Here is a 14,181-nt window from a genome sequence, read left to right on the forward strand (position 1 = left end):
TATTTTCACCCCATGTTACTAATGAGAAATCATAACATTTTTTCTGCTAAAGCGATCTCAATATCGAGTGAAAATCCTTTCTTTCACTCCTTCCATTTATTAGACTTGGAAATCTGTCTATGGGGGGGTGAGAACTTGATTGTATCATGCAGACAAATTTAACTGAATATATAGCTTGCTGCTTCTTGAGGATGTCTACATGTTATCACAATTGGGAAGGATTATAGCTGGCATTCAGTATTCTAAATTCAGACATGGCTTCTAAATTTTATAACTTCATTAGCTCTTACTTCTTACACCATATATAAATATCTCCCTAATATCCTTCTTGGAGATATTGGAAACATAATTTAAGTTAACAATGAAGATCTTGATTAATGAAAAAAGAAATGAGTTCTGGAGAGTACTCTCACTATGGTCTTCTTCCAAACAGATTGCCTCTGGAACTTTTCACATTTAAACTGTTGTAACACAGAGAGCAGTTAATCACCTGGTATATTCGGTAGAGAATTGCTTTAAATCAGTAATTATTGTACACAGAATGACATGACTTTTGTTTCAAAGATGCTGATCATCCAGAGGTTTCCTTCTCTACATTTGTCCTTTTTACACATTTCCCTTCATCCTTTTCAAATTCTAATTGAAGCATACTGCTGTGTATCACAGAAATAATTCATGACTACTGTACCTCTGCATGAATTATTCAAGCAATATTTCTATCTTCTTTTCTATTTGCTCTTTTCATATTAGACAATTCATCAGCACCACTATTTTCTACTATTGAGAAATATAGCAAATACTGGGATGATATGAACTTTTGACAACACATGAAATGAAATCTGAAAAAATTACCAGCTACGTTTCTTACTTTTCTGTCAGTCAATTTGAAAAGGCTAAGAAATCATCAAACATATCTGTAAAAGCATATTTCCTTTCATGGAGGTTATATGACGAGTGTGCATATATTTCTATGGCAATGGAAATTAAATGGAGCTCCCACTGGTTTTGGGCAAAGAAGTTGAAAGCAGCAAGACTTTTCACCATCACCTGTGCAGACATCTGATAGAATCAGTATCTGCATATACAATAAACAAACCTTCTGCAATGATAAAAACCTGTTTTCTGTCTCTACTTTCTCTAACCCTGGTTAGATTGGATGATAACTATGCATGGGAATGATCGGTTGATCAATTCTAATTCATGCATAGAAAATGCTAAAATTCCACATTGTGTAATTATAGTTTATTAATGAATATAAGGAACTTCTTTCTGCTCTACCTGGAAATTTATTGTGTGTTTAAACCTTATTTTTATAAGAAGTTAAACGCAAACAACAGGAATTCTGCAGATGCTGGAAATTCAAGCAACACACATAAAAGTTGCTGGTGAACGCAGCAGGCTAGGCAGCATCTCCCTCCTGTCTTCTCCTATCAGTTTGGATCTCCCCTCCCCCTCCCCCTCCCACTTTCAAATCTCTTACTAGCTCTTCCTTCAGTTAGTCCTGACGAAGGGTCCCGGCCTGAAACGTCGACTGTACCGCTTCCTAGAGATGCTGCCTGGCCTGCTGCGTTCACCAGCAACTTTGATGTGTGTTGCTTGAATTTCCAGCATCTGCAGAATTCCTGTTGTTCACGCACATACATGGGCTCATGTATCTCCATGTAGGATGAATGAATTACAAAGAGTCAGAAATTGGCTCCAATTTCATTTCTTGAAGATATGCTCTTGTCATACTTCAATTTCTACCTTGATTTCAGTAGATAGATGAATTAAAATGGTTTTTCAAAATTAATTTGTCATCAAAGTATGCATATGTCACTATATTATCTTGAGATTAATTTTCTTGTAGGCGTTCACAAGGGAACAAAGAATACAATAGAATCAATGAAAAATTATACACAGACAAAATCAAAGGTTGAATGGCCTTTCTCATCCATAAATTACTTAATGATGTTAATTTGCCTTTAAAATCTAATAGATTTTGTTTAATAACTGAATTAATTTACTATCCTTTGCACTGCTTTCATCTTCACAATAACTTCGGGTGATAGAAATAAATTATTTCTATTCCATTGAAAATAATCTTAACTGTTTCAGTTACATTTATTTATGGTAATAGAAAGCCTGATTACTAATATTCTGAATACACACACACAAGCCTTCAATTTTACTAAAGTACATAGAACAATATATTAAGCACAGGTCTGTTTTAAGGTGTACTCTTGTACTTGGTGTACTCTTGTATGGACAAAAGAAGGAGATGTGCATTTAAAATATAACCCAGGGCATTCTGGAACCAAAGAACTGTTGCCACATTTTTCTTGTCGTAGTCATAGAAAGCATAATCACTCCTCTAGAACATCTGATTCATGTTCCTTCAGCGTGTTTCCTACAGTTGGCTACCACAAAAGCTGCTGCAGCGTAGTTAGATGTTGATCTCCCTCTGGCCAGCCCACCCCAGGATAATTACTATGTAATGATGCTAGTTCACCAGAAAAGCAAAACATGAAGGAGAACCCAGCTTGCAGGATATCAGCTGGCACAAAAATCATTTTGAGGCAAATGTTTTCAGACAAAAATTTACTCAAAGAATTCTTACAGCGCAGAAGTGTACCTTTTGTTCATTCAAAACTATGCAATCTCCTAGTTGTCTCATTTCATTGATTGTATTCTCTCACTCTTTTCCCATATATGATTCTTTCTTAAGTGCATATTCAAAGTTCAAAGTAAATTTATCATCAAAGTACATATGTCACCATATACAACCCAGTGATCCATTTTCTTTCAGGCATATTCAGTAAATCTATAGAAAAATAACCATAACAAAATCAATGAAAAACTGCACTAACAAAAAGCTTTAGTCTCCTAAGGAAGTAGATGTGTTTATGAGTTTTCTTGGCCATGATATCTACAACTCTAAAGAGAAAACAAACGCCAGAAATGATGTTAAAACTTGGTAACCCTTACTGTATCCTCATATCCCTTGATTTCTCTAATACCCAGAAATCTATAAAAGTTCAAAGTAAATTTTATTGTCAAAGTACATATATGTCACCATATACAACCCTGAGATCTATTTTACGGTAGGCATACTCAATAAATCTATAGAATAATAACCATAACAGAATCAATGAAAGAATGTCAGTCCATGGCCTCCTCCACTGTCGCAATGAAGCAGGGGTGCCGCTAAGGTAGTGCTGGCTGGTGCTATAGCACCAGCAGAAATTATAATAGCACCACCAAGAAATTAACTGAAATTTGTCCACTCTACACTTATGCTTATTCGTTCGTTGTCAATGTCTTGCCGTTGCTTTCCTCAGATCAGTTAAACTGATCTAAGATCACTTAAGGTGGTGATGTCACTCACTCTCACTCGCGAGAGATTGATAGTATACATCCAGGCGCAGATCCATGGTTTCGCTAGACTAACGGATGCCCCACACACACACACACATTGTGCTTTTACAAGCTAGTGTAGACCTGGCACGTGCATTATTTTGGCCGGCGTGAAAAATGGATCGGTTTTTAGTGAGAAAATGACCTCATCCAGAGGAATCAGTGGTGTCTCAGCCTGAACCTGTCTTAATTGAAAGTGACATGCAGAAAGAAGTAAGTGGGGATGAGGACGACAGCAGTTCATCGAAGGAGTGTGAGGGTTAAGTAGAGGAACAAGAAGTAGAGCAGGATTCGGAAGAGAACGTGGATGAAGCTGCTCTTAGTGCTAGTGGAAATACTGTTAGCGATGTTAGCCAGCAGCCTGAGGAAGGACCCCGTTGCCAGCACTGAAAAAGTACCCTTCGCTGCTCGGAACAGTTTGGCAATCAGCAAAGGAGTTTTATTCGTGGCTGGTTTGACTGGCTGGAACATTTGATCACGAAAGATACTACGTTCTGCTTCGCATGCAGGCATTTCCTGTGTGGAGGACATGGGTTCCATTCTGAGTCTACCTTCACTGTCACCGATTACCACAACTGGCGGAAAGCTACAACAGCTTTCAAAACCCACCATGTAAGTGCAGCTCATAAGTTTGCTATGGAGGCATGGGCCGAATTCAGATTGAGAAAACAAGATGGCTCAAAATTGGGAAATATGCTTGATAAAGGACATGCAAAGATTGTCCAAGAAAATCGTGAGTATATGAGAGCAGTGGTTGAGTCTCTACGCTATACTGCGTGCCAAGGCATTGCCCAGCGAGGACACCGGGAGGATGATGGATCTGGCAATAAGGGAAACTTTGTTGAGTTGCTCAGTGTATTTAGACAGTTTGATAAAACTATAGCTAAAAAAAAAGAGGACAATCCTGGAAATGCAAAAAACACCCATCATGATATCCAAAATGATATTATGGGTATTATGGCAGATACGGTCAGACGTCTAAATAAATGCAGAAATCAAGGAGGCTGGACATTTTGCCATCATGGTGGATGAAAGTAAAGACTTGAGTAAAAAGGAGCAAATATCAATGGTGGTGCGGTATTTGAATAACGAAACAGTGCTTGAAGAATTCTTGCACTTCACTCCAGCAGAAGGGTTGGACGCGGAGTCGCTTCTTAAAAGGATTGAACAGACACTCGCCCAGTGTGTTATTGATAAGAATGTGTGTCAGTGTTATGACGGGGTGGCAGTGATGTCCAGGTGCAATAACGGGGTACAAGAGAGGTTCAGGAAAGAGGTCCCGCAGGCATTATATACACACTGCCATGCTCACAGACTTAACTTTGTTTTAGTGAATGTTGTGAGCAATGTACAACAAGCGGGCGGGTGAGTTTTTTGAAACTTTGCAGCTGCTTTACAACTTCTTTTCAAACTCTGTTGCCCACGATCTTTTCATGAAGAAACAGAGAGAACTGGAATCAACTGCACAGTCCGTGGAGTTGAAGAAATTGTCAGATGCACACTGGGTATGGCAGTATACAGCTTTGTGGGCTATAAGGAAATCACTCCCTGCCATTCTAGCTACGCTACAGGATATTATGGGTCAACCAAATGCACGGAGGAAAACGGAGGCCAGAGCTGTAAATGGACTGATTGATGAGCAGTTTGCTTTACTTCTCACTCTGTTTGAGGTTTTATTCCGAGTCACCAAGTTCATGTCAGACCAGCTACAATCTCCCAGTTTGGAGCTTTCATCCGCTGTGGACTTGGCTCAGTCTATTATCGATGCACTCTCAGCAAAACGGGGAGAGGGATCATGGAGTGAAAGTCAGGCAAGAGCTAGGGACCTGTGCGTCAAGGCCGATATACAGAGCAGGCCACATGAAAGGAGAAAGGCCCAGCCACCCCGCCGCCTACATGATTTTATTGTTGAGGCCCAAACCGAATGCACACCTGTCACGTCCTCTGATGACCTTTGCAAGCACTATTTCTATCCGGTTATAAATAGACTTCTGACTAAAATGAAAAGACGGTTCTCAGTTGAGACTGGGGGTGTTCTGACTGGAGTCTCAGCATTGAGTTCCAACCGCAAGTTCTTCCTAGACAAGAATTGTCTTTGGCCAATGGCCCAATACTATGGATTGACTGAAGTGAACCTGACTGCAGAGTTACATCAGGTTCGGCGTCTGCTCGAAACAAAACAAAAGCAAGGACAGACAGTGAATGACACAGTGGAATTTCTAGCTCTAATGAGACCCTACTGCGATGCATTTATAGAAACTAATACAAACTAATCTGCATATCACTGACTCTGCCTGTTACATCTGCCTCATGCAAATGGAGTTTCTCTTGCCTCAGAGGCGTCAAAAACTACCTAAGGAATAGCAGCGGCGATGCTCAGAACAGCAACTTGGCCCTGTTGGCCATAAACAGCCGGAGGACCAAAGCACTTGACATCCAGAAAATCCTTGATGCTTTCACCACCAATCACAACAACAGACAGATTGCGCTTCTCTGAAAACATCAATGGTGAGTGCAGTTGATTTTTTTAAAATTTTGGCCAAGACTAATGCTGATTATTATCATTATTTTGTGGTGGATACCTCATAGTCCTTATGTTTCCTGAAAATCCTAAAATATTACATTAAGCCTACCGGTTTTGCTTAGACTTCCAAGCAGTGATCCTGTTGATTTTTGTTTTAAATTCAATAGCTGAATTAATTGAGGTATTGCATGGTCAGAGTACGATTTGTCCAACTCCTGGTAAAGCCTTGCAACTGTTGTTTGCCTTATTTGCCTTTAATAACGGTGTATCTTTTGGCATTGTCTGTCTATGTAATGTGAATAGCAGTGGACATTATGGGTTAGTGTTGTGTTTTTCAGTTGAAAAGCACGCGTTTGATGCTGATTGCAGGATTGGTGCAGGATTCACGTTGTGTGCTGTGGGTCGGATGCTCTGCTGGTTTGTTTGTTTATGCTCTGTGTAGTCCGGGTTGTCTCCAATGCTGTTGACACTGTCACAGTTCACTTCTATATTAGATCTGTCAACTGCTGTTGCCTGTGAATCAACAGAGACATTTATAGTAGGCACATAATGCTTGAAACTGACTTTTGAATGTCATGTGCCTGGCCTTGCAAATACATATTACCATACAGCATGTCCCTCAGCACCATCACTGAATAATTCAGCCCCACTGTAGCACCAGCAAGAAAAAATCCCTGGCGCTGCCACTGCAATGACGCCACTCTCAGGTTGGAGGAGCCCTGTATCTCTTTCACCAATCAACTTCCCAGCGTTTTACTTCAGTCCTCCACCTCTCCTGGTTTCACCTATCACCTTGTGTTTCTTCCTCCCCTCCGCCCACCTTTTAACTCTACTTCTCATCTTTTTTCTCTAGTCCTGCTGAAGAGTCTTCGGCCCGAAATGTCATCTATACCCTTTTCCATAGTTGCTGCCTGGCCTGCTGAGTTCCTCCAGCATTTTGTGTGTGTTGCTTGGATTTCCAGCATCTGCAGATTTTCTTTTGTTTGTCAATAAAAGACTGCCCAACTTCAGCGTTCAACCAGAGTGCAGAACACAACAAACTGTGCAAATACAAAAAGAAAGAAATAATAATAATAAATAGTGAATTTTGAGAACTTGAAATGAGGAATCCTTGAAAGTGAGTCCATTGGTTGTGGGTCCATATTCAGTTCCTTGTAGAACCAGCTCTTTGACTCTGTTGTCACCATCCTATTTTGGGGTAAAGTTAATTCTGGAACTTCCTTCCAAGTTATGAAAACTGAAAAGCTAATTTCTTACAATTAAGCATATTGTTGTGCTTGTAAATTTGAGTTTTGTCCCTTAAAGAGTGAGCATGCAAATCAGCAGAATAATAACTTGTGGTACTCAGAAACGGACTCACTGAATAAATAGCTAAACATGGTAATGTTGAATTCTGCCTTTTCATATATCCTTTTCTCCACCCATATTTACAATAAAAAAGGAGGTTCTTGATGGCAATGAAGGTAATAGCTTAAAGGGGTTCACTGAAAGGAATGTTGCTGAACTGGTTTGGAATTTGCCAACTGCACTTGTGGCATTCCTAAAAATAGATCCACCCCTTTCTTAAAAAAAGGCAAGAAGCTTTTTATTAACTTTAAAGAGGTGTCTCGTTAGGAGCACCTCATTCACCTGATATAGTTGGCTGAAGAAATTGGAATCAATGAGGAGCCCCAGATATTTGGGGCCCATTTGTAAAGATATTCGGCAAGTCCAAATACATCAGTTTCAGGTATGACAATTTACATTTTGGAAGTTATTACTTCCTGATATTTTCATTGAGTACCAAGATTGATATTTGAAGATCCTAAATACGAGATCCTGTGTCAATGTGTTATTCACAGTATTTGAATTACTTTGCTCAGTGACACATTTGTAGAGTACACAGCAAATGATTTTGATGCTACAAATAAAGTCTGCATTTGCTTTTTTTGTTAATCCCATTTATTATTTAATTTTAGAGCAGCTAGGCAGTACGTTGCAAGTTATATGGACCAGACAGTTGCCGCATTATCTTACGGTGACTCCACTGACAGCCAAGGTAAAGTCCTGCTAATTTTGTCATTTATATTAAAAAGATCATGCATATAATATTCTTGTGTAAGAAGTTAAAATAAAACTGATAACTAATAAATTTGTACTATTTAGATATTGCGCTAAATTTAATGGATATTTCTGAAAATAAGTTATGAAAAATATAATATAAAGAGTGTTAGGGATAGTGTACAGATAAATAGGCAAGTATTATATTTATGACAGCCATTATGTAAACACTTAGTAACATCAAGTATTTCACGCATACAATATTGGCTTTTTGAGTTCAAGTAATGTATTTGATGGGCTGATTAGATTTCTGAACGAACCACGAACCCATGAACACTATGTCATTAATTCTTTTTTGCACCATTTATTTATATTTTGTAATTTATAGATCTTCTTTGTTGCTGCACTGCACCTTTGCCACAAAACGACGAATTTCATGTCATATATTAAGTGATTCATTCCTTGTTGTGAGCTGTGTCATGTTGGTGATAATAAATCTGATTATTATTGTGGATTGTAGAACTCAGTTGCATATATTCATGCATTTCCCAGTCACATGACCAGAGAGAATAAAAATGAAGTGTGTGGCAATTTTTAGACTGTTATTTTCTCTTCTCTTGTCTATTGACATTGGGACTAATTGTTCTACCCTAAAAGCAATCCCTGCTAAGATCATTAAATGCTGCAAATGACAAGGAATCTTGATCTCTGACCTACTCATCAGAATTGTATAACTATTTTATCGAGAAATGCACATGGTCCGATTAATATACTGGACTACAGAGATAAGATGGTGGCTCAGTCAAACACAATCATGATTCATTTCAACCTAGTGTATTGTGATTTTGGGTTGTTACTACTATTCTATGTAAGCATTCCCAAGATTATATTACTCATGTGTTGTAATTCATATGTATGTTTTTTTTTATGGAATGTGCACAGGCATTTGGAGAGTTTCCCAAATTTATGATGTTGAAGATTCATTATTCTAAAAATGTTTTTACATGCAGGTCTGTTGGGAAGAAGGCTTTATTTTAACACTGTTTCCATAGCAAACTCTGCTAAGTCCCTCCTAAGTAAAAGTAGCCTTGTTTTAACTTCATAACAAATTTTTAAAAAGTAGAAATGCACAATTAATAGTCAATTTAAAATGTGTACTATGAATATTTGGGAAAAAACATAGTCATGTGATACACGTTTATATTCCTATATGTTCAACTTTTGTTTCAAAGTGCTTTAGTTCAGTCTACTGGTCATTTACCATGTAAAAAGTGAAGAAAATGGGCATAAAAAATAGTCAAGGTGGGGAATACATATAAACTGCTGGAGAAACTCAGCACGGCAGACAGCATCTATGGAGGGGAATAAACAGTTAACGTTTCGGGCTAAGACCCTTCATTAAGACTTATAACTTGACTTCATGACTTGCTGAGTTCCTCCAGTATTTTGTGTATTGCTCAAGATTTCCAGCATCTGCAGAATCTCTTGTATTAATAGTCAAGAAGGAATGTATTCAGAAAGTTCCTAAGAAAAGTGTGAGAAGTGACAAAGCAACGGGCTGGATATAAAATCCCTAATGCATGAGAAAAAGTGCTGAATCTTTAATTTTGAATCCTATTGAATAGACTATGAGTTACTATAATGAACTATTATAAAATTTAATAATACTGATTTAATGTTAAAATATGTTAATGTACTAGGATAACTGGAAATGTCCAAATGTTGAGTAGATAGAAATATCACAGTTTGTACCTCTACAATTTCATACATTACTCTTGTGTCTCCCCCAATTAACAGACTGTTCCTTGAGTTTAATTTAAACCCCGACATGGACAAACACATCACTGACGCTCTTATTCAAGCAAAATAACAAAGCAACCAGTTTGTAGGAGGCAGCATCAATCTCCATAAGTAAGAAAAAGAAGTTCTGTTTAAATTACAATATCTTTTCCTATAAAACTTTGGGTGGATAGTTCAGATCATACCTCTAAATGGTATTCTGTAATTTTCCTTCTACTAAGAATAGTGTTGGTCCCTGGCAATTGGAAATGACATCTTTAATCTGGTAATTTATTTATGATGTCCTGGTAATTAGAGATTTCCATTTTTTTAAATGTGGAAAAAATAAATATTGCACATCGTAGAAAAGTAATTCAATTATAATAATACATTGTATCAGATTGTACCTTTAACTATAAGAAGCATCCTATTGAGTTGCAAAACTTAAATACAGCACAGTGGAGTAGCAGTTAGGCTCATGAAGTAACTGTGTCAGCAGTCTGGGTTCAATTTCCACTGCTGTCTGTGAGGTGTTTGTACATTCTCCACTTGACCATGTGAGTTTCCTCCGGGTACTTCGGTTTCCTCCCACATTCCGAAGACGTAAGGGTTAATAGGTTAATTGTTCACACGGGTGTAGTTGGGCCTGTTGCTGTGCTGTATCTCTAAATAAAAGTAAATTAAAAATAAAACAAAATCTGACAGCAATATAAAACAAGAGATAGTAAAGTACATAGCTAAATGCTTCACCTAAGACCTTTGTTTTAACGATTACCTAAAAAGAAGAAAGAGGCTAAGAAGTTTAACAAAAGTTTTTCAGACAACACTTGGTGTTGTTGTCCATGGTGGAACAATCACATTCAGGATGCTCAAGAGGTCAGAATTGGAGAACACAAGCATCTGCAATGAAGCTGAAGCACATTACAGAAACCAGAAAGGATGGGAGAATAGAGTGAGCACATAAGAGGATAAGAATTTTAAAACTGAGGTTTTATTTAATTGGCAAACACCATAGATCAGTCTAACGAAGAATGGGGATCCGCTACAAGTTGGAACAGGAACATGTGAATTTTGAGCGACTTAAAGTTTTTGGAAATAAAACTTGAAGTTGCTCAAAATTCTTTTGTTCCTGTTCCAACTGAGGTGGGGCAGGAGTACATTACAAGTAGTCAAATACAGAGGGGGAAAAAAGGCCCAGCAAATCATTATAGGAATAGAAGAACTGAAGCAAGTTTGGTGTTGAGTGGAAGCTCAAGTCTAGAGATTATGCACCAAAAGAAAATAGCAAGTAATAATTTATAAACAAAATTATAAGAATATCAAAGAAATCATAACTAAGTCATTTGTCTCCTTTGTCATTTTCCACCATTCAATGAAGTCCTAAACCTCATCCATATTTCCAGCAGATTCCCATATCTTAGTTTCTAATTATCTCTCAGTATCAGTATTGACCAGGCTTAACACAGTGTACAGTATCCACAGTCCTCTGAGATAATGAATTTCAAATAGTCACAATATTCTTTGAAAAATAGTTTCACTTCTTCTCCACCTACAAAATTTGGCTGTTTTATCTTGAAACCATGTCTTCTGCTTCCAAAATCTCTCAAAAGAAGAAAAAGATACCCAACATCAACTGTCAATCATTTTTACAATCTTGTACATCTCAGCCTCATTCTTCCGAACTCCAATTGATGCTCTTTGGATAATTCCATCATCCAATGCATCAGTCTTGTGAACAGTTGGTGCATTGCCTCCAAGCATGTGGTACAGTATAGAAACCAGCTTTTCAGGTAATACTCCAGTTTGCCTGACTTCCTCACTTTATTACTCTAACACATTTGTTCTAAAAGCCATCATACTATTTGCTTTCCTAGTTGCTTGCAGCATGTGTAATTTACTGTGTTTTTAATAACCAGCACTGCAAAGTCTTTTCACATTAACAGTAGCTTTCTGGACTTGCCACCAAAATGAGTCACCTCGTACTTCCCATTTTTCAACTCTATCTCACACTTTCTTGGCCACTTAACTTACTATATCTTTTTGTAAATGTTTTGTATTCACTTCCAGCCTATTATTATTTTCAGCTTCACTTGGATACATCGTGGTAGCATAGCGCTTTGCATGATGTTATTGCAGCTCGGGGTGTCAGAGCTAGGAGTTCAATTCTAGCACCACCTGTGAGGAGTTTGTACGTTCTCCCCATGACTGTCTGTTTTCTTCAGGGTGATTCAGTTTCCTCTCACAGTCCAAAGACGTACTGGTTAGAAGGTTAATTGGTCATTGTGAATTGTTCTGTGATTAAGCTAGTACTAAATAGGTGGGTTGCTGGGCAGAGTGGCTCATTGGGCTGGTAAAGCCTGTTCCATGCTGTAACTTTAAATAAAATCAAATATAAATAAACGTAAAATCAAATTCTGTCTTTTCATCTGATTCACTGTTGTTTATAAATGTGTCTCCAGTGTATTGGCCTACCTGAACAAAATTTTGTCAAGATAAAAGGGCCCATTTATTCCTAGCTGCTTTCTTCTTTAATCAATCCCCAATTCACTCTATCCTTCCTGGTCTATTGCTGAGAAATTCATTAACCTGTGATTGAAAGTATTTTTTGAAAGGGCCAACAGCTATCTCTGGGTTCTACTCAATCCTCAAAATACTGCATTAAAATTAGAAAACACAATTTCCCTTTCACAGAACTAGAGTGATTCTGCATAATAATGTTAAGAATCTGTACATTCCAGTATTTTGCTGTCAACCAATGTTAAGCTGACTTGTCTAGAGAAGTTTTTTTCTTTCTCACTCTCCTTGAATAGCAGCTTTGGCATTTTCAATGGTCTAATCTACTGGAACTTTTCCAGAATTTATTATATTTTGAGAGGAGATAATCAGTGCATCCATTCCTTTCCAACTACATCATTTAGAACTCTCCCCTTAATTTCTCTAGTACTTTCTCCTCACTAAGATTTAAATATTTTTAAGTTCCTCATTATGATTCTATCCTTCATTCCCCACTGTTTCAGATTTAAATCTTATCTATTGTACAAAAAATGGTGATCATTTGATAACTACCAGCATGATGGCACAGCCAAAGTAGTAATTCAGGATTGACAATTCAGAGACCTAAACATAATTGTTGTTGTAAAATTTAAATTCAATTAATAATCTGATTTTTTACATTAAATTTGATTCTTGAATCTGAAATAATAACCACAAAATTATCGGTTTGTCATAAAAATGAACTAACTGGTTCACTAAAGTCTTTCATGAGGTGAATTCTGCTGTCTTTTCCCATCTAGTCTGTATGTGACACCAGACCCAGTTCTTAAATGTCTTCTGAAATGGCCAAGCTAATAACGTACTTCATGTATATTTGGGGACATGTACATTATGGTCTTTCCATAATTTAAGATTTAAAATAAAACATTTATTTGTGCCATAAAGTTCTAGCTAAGCTGCATGTTATCTTGATGTTAACTGAAGTCTGTGACAAGTACTGTACCATAAGAATCAGTGCTGGGACCCTTTATGTTTGTTATTTACATTTGCAACTTTGCAAATGTAGGACATATGATTACTGAATTTGTAGATGACACAAAAGTGTATGTTGTTGTAGAGAGCAGGGATTGTTTGATGCTGTGGTGTGTGCTGGGCTTTGCAATTAGCTTGCAGACGTTTCATTATCAGCTGAGGTGACATCCTCAGTGCGCAATTGTTGGTGTTTCTCTCCGGCAGTGCTCACATTTATATAGGCCATCCATTTGCTTGCCTTGATTCTGATTGGCTACCCCTTCAGTTGACCTTCAAATTCATTAGCTCGGTGTTTCTTTGGCTCTCAAGGGTTCATAGATGGCGTTTATTTTGATTTGTTTGTTTATGGAATTATCAGAAGAGAACCATGCTTCTAAAAATCTTTGTGCCTGCTTCGTGATTGTCTGCCTATACAAACATGAGCACTCGCAGAGAAAAAGCTAACTACCAAGCTCGGCGAGCACTACAAAATCAAACGCCCCAACCTGAGCTACCAATATTCACCACCATCCTAAACAAGGATTGTCTTAGGCTATAACATGATATTTGTCAATTGGAAAGTTGAATGGAGCAACTGCAGGTGGAAATTAATCCTGGAAAAAGTGCAAAGTGATGCATTTTGGAAAGTCAAACAAAGGCAGGATATGTACATAAATGGTAGAGCCTGAAGGAATATTAAAGTGCAGAGAGATCTTGAGTACAAGTCCAGGGGATGTAGAGCACGTGTACATTGGGTAGTAACAATGACAAATGGGATTCCTTTCTTCATTAGGCATGGTATAGAGCAGAGATCTCATATTACAACTTCATTATACATTGATTAGGCCACACCTTTGAGAGGTTAATTAGGCCAATGCTTTGAGAGGTTGGTCATGACTAGACTGAACTCCTGCCTCAGCAAGGACCTGGACCCAATT

The 14,181-nt window shown here is 37.7% G+C and overlaps 1 protein-coding gene across 6 annotated transcripts in view; it reads left to right on the plus strand.

Moving 5' to 3' along the window:
- The window catches only part of slc26a4 (solute carrier family 26 member 4), a 106,396-nt gene that overhangs the window by 24,370 nt on the left and 67,845 nt on the right, over positions 1-14,181 (plus strand). For 3 of the 6 annotated variants that reach the window (XM_063072554.1, XM_063072553.1, XM_063072555.1), the window contains exon 4: positions 7,879-7,958. In XM_063072554.1, the coding sequence (XP_062928624.1) occupies positions 7,879-7,958 (80 nt within the window). Of the gene's footprint in view, positions 1-5,819; positions 5,905-7,529; positions 7,650-7,878; positions 7,959-9,774; positions 9,872-14,181 lie in introns of those variants that run through there. The other 3 variants (XM_063072557.1, XM_063072556.1, XM_063072560.1) reach the window with 3 other exon arrangements.

This window comes from Mobula hypostoma, chromosome 20, assembly GCF_963921235.1.
Source record: "Mobula hypostoma chromosome 20, sMobHyp1.1, whole genome shotgun sequence".
NCBI lineage: Eukaryota > Metazoa > Chordata > Chondrichthyes > Myliobatiformes > Myliobatidae > Mobula > Mobula hypostoma.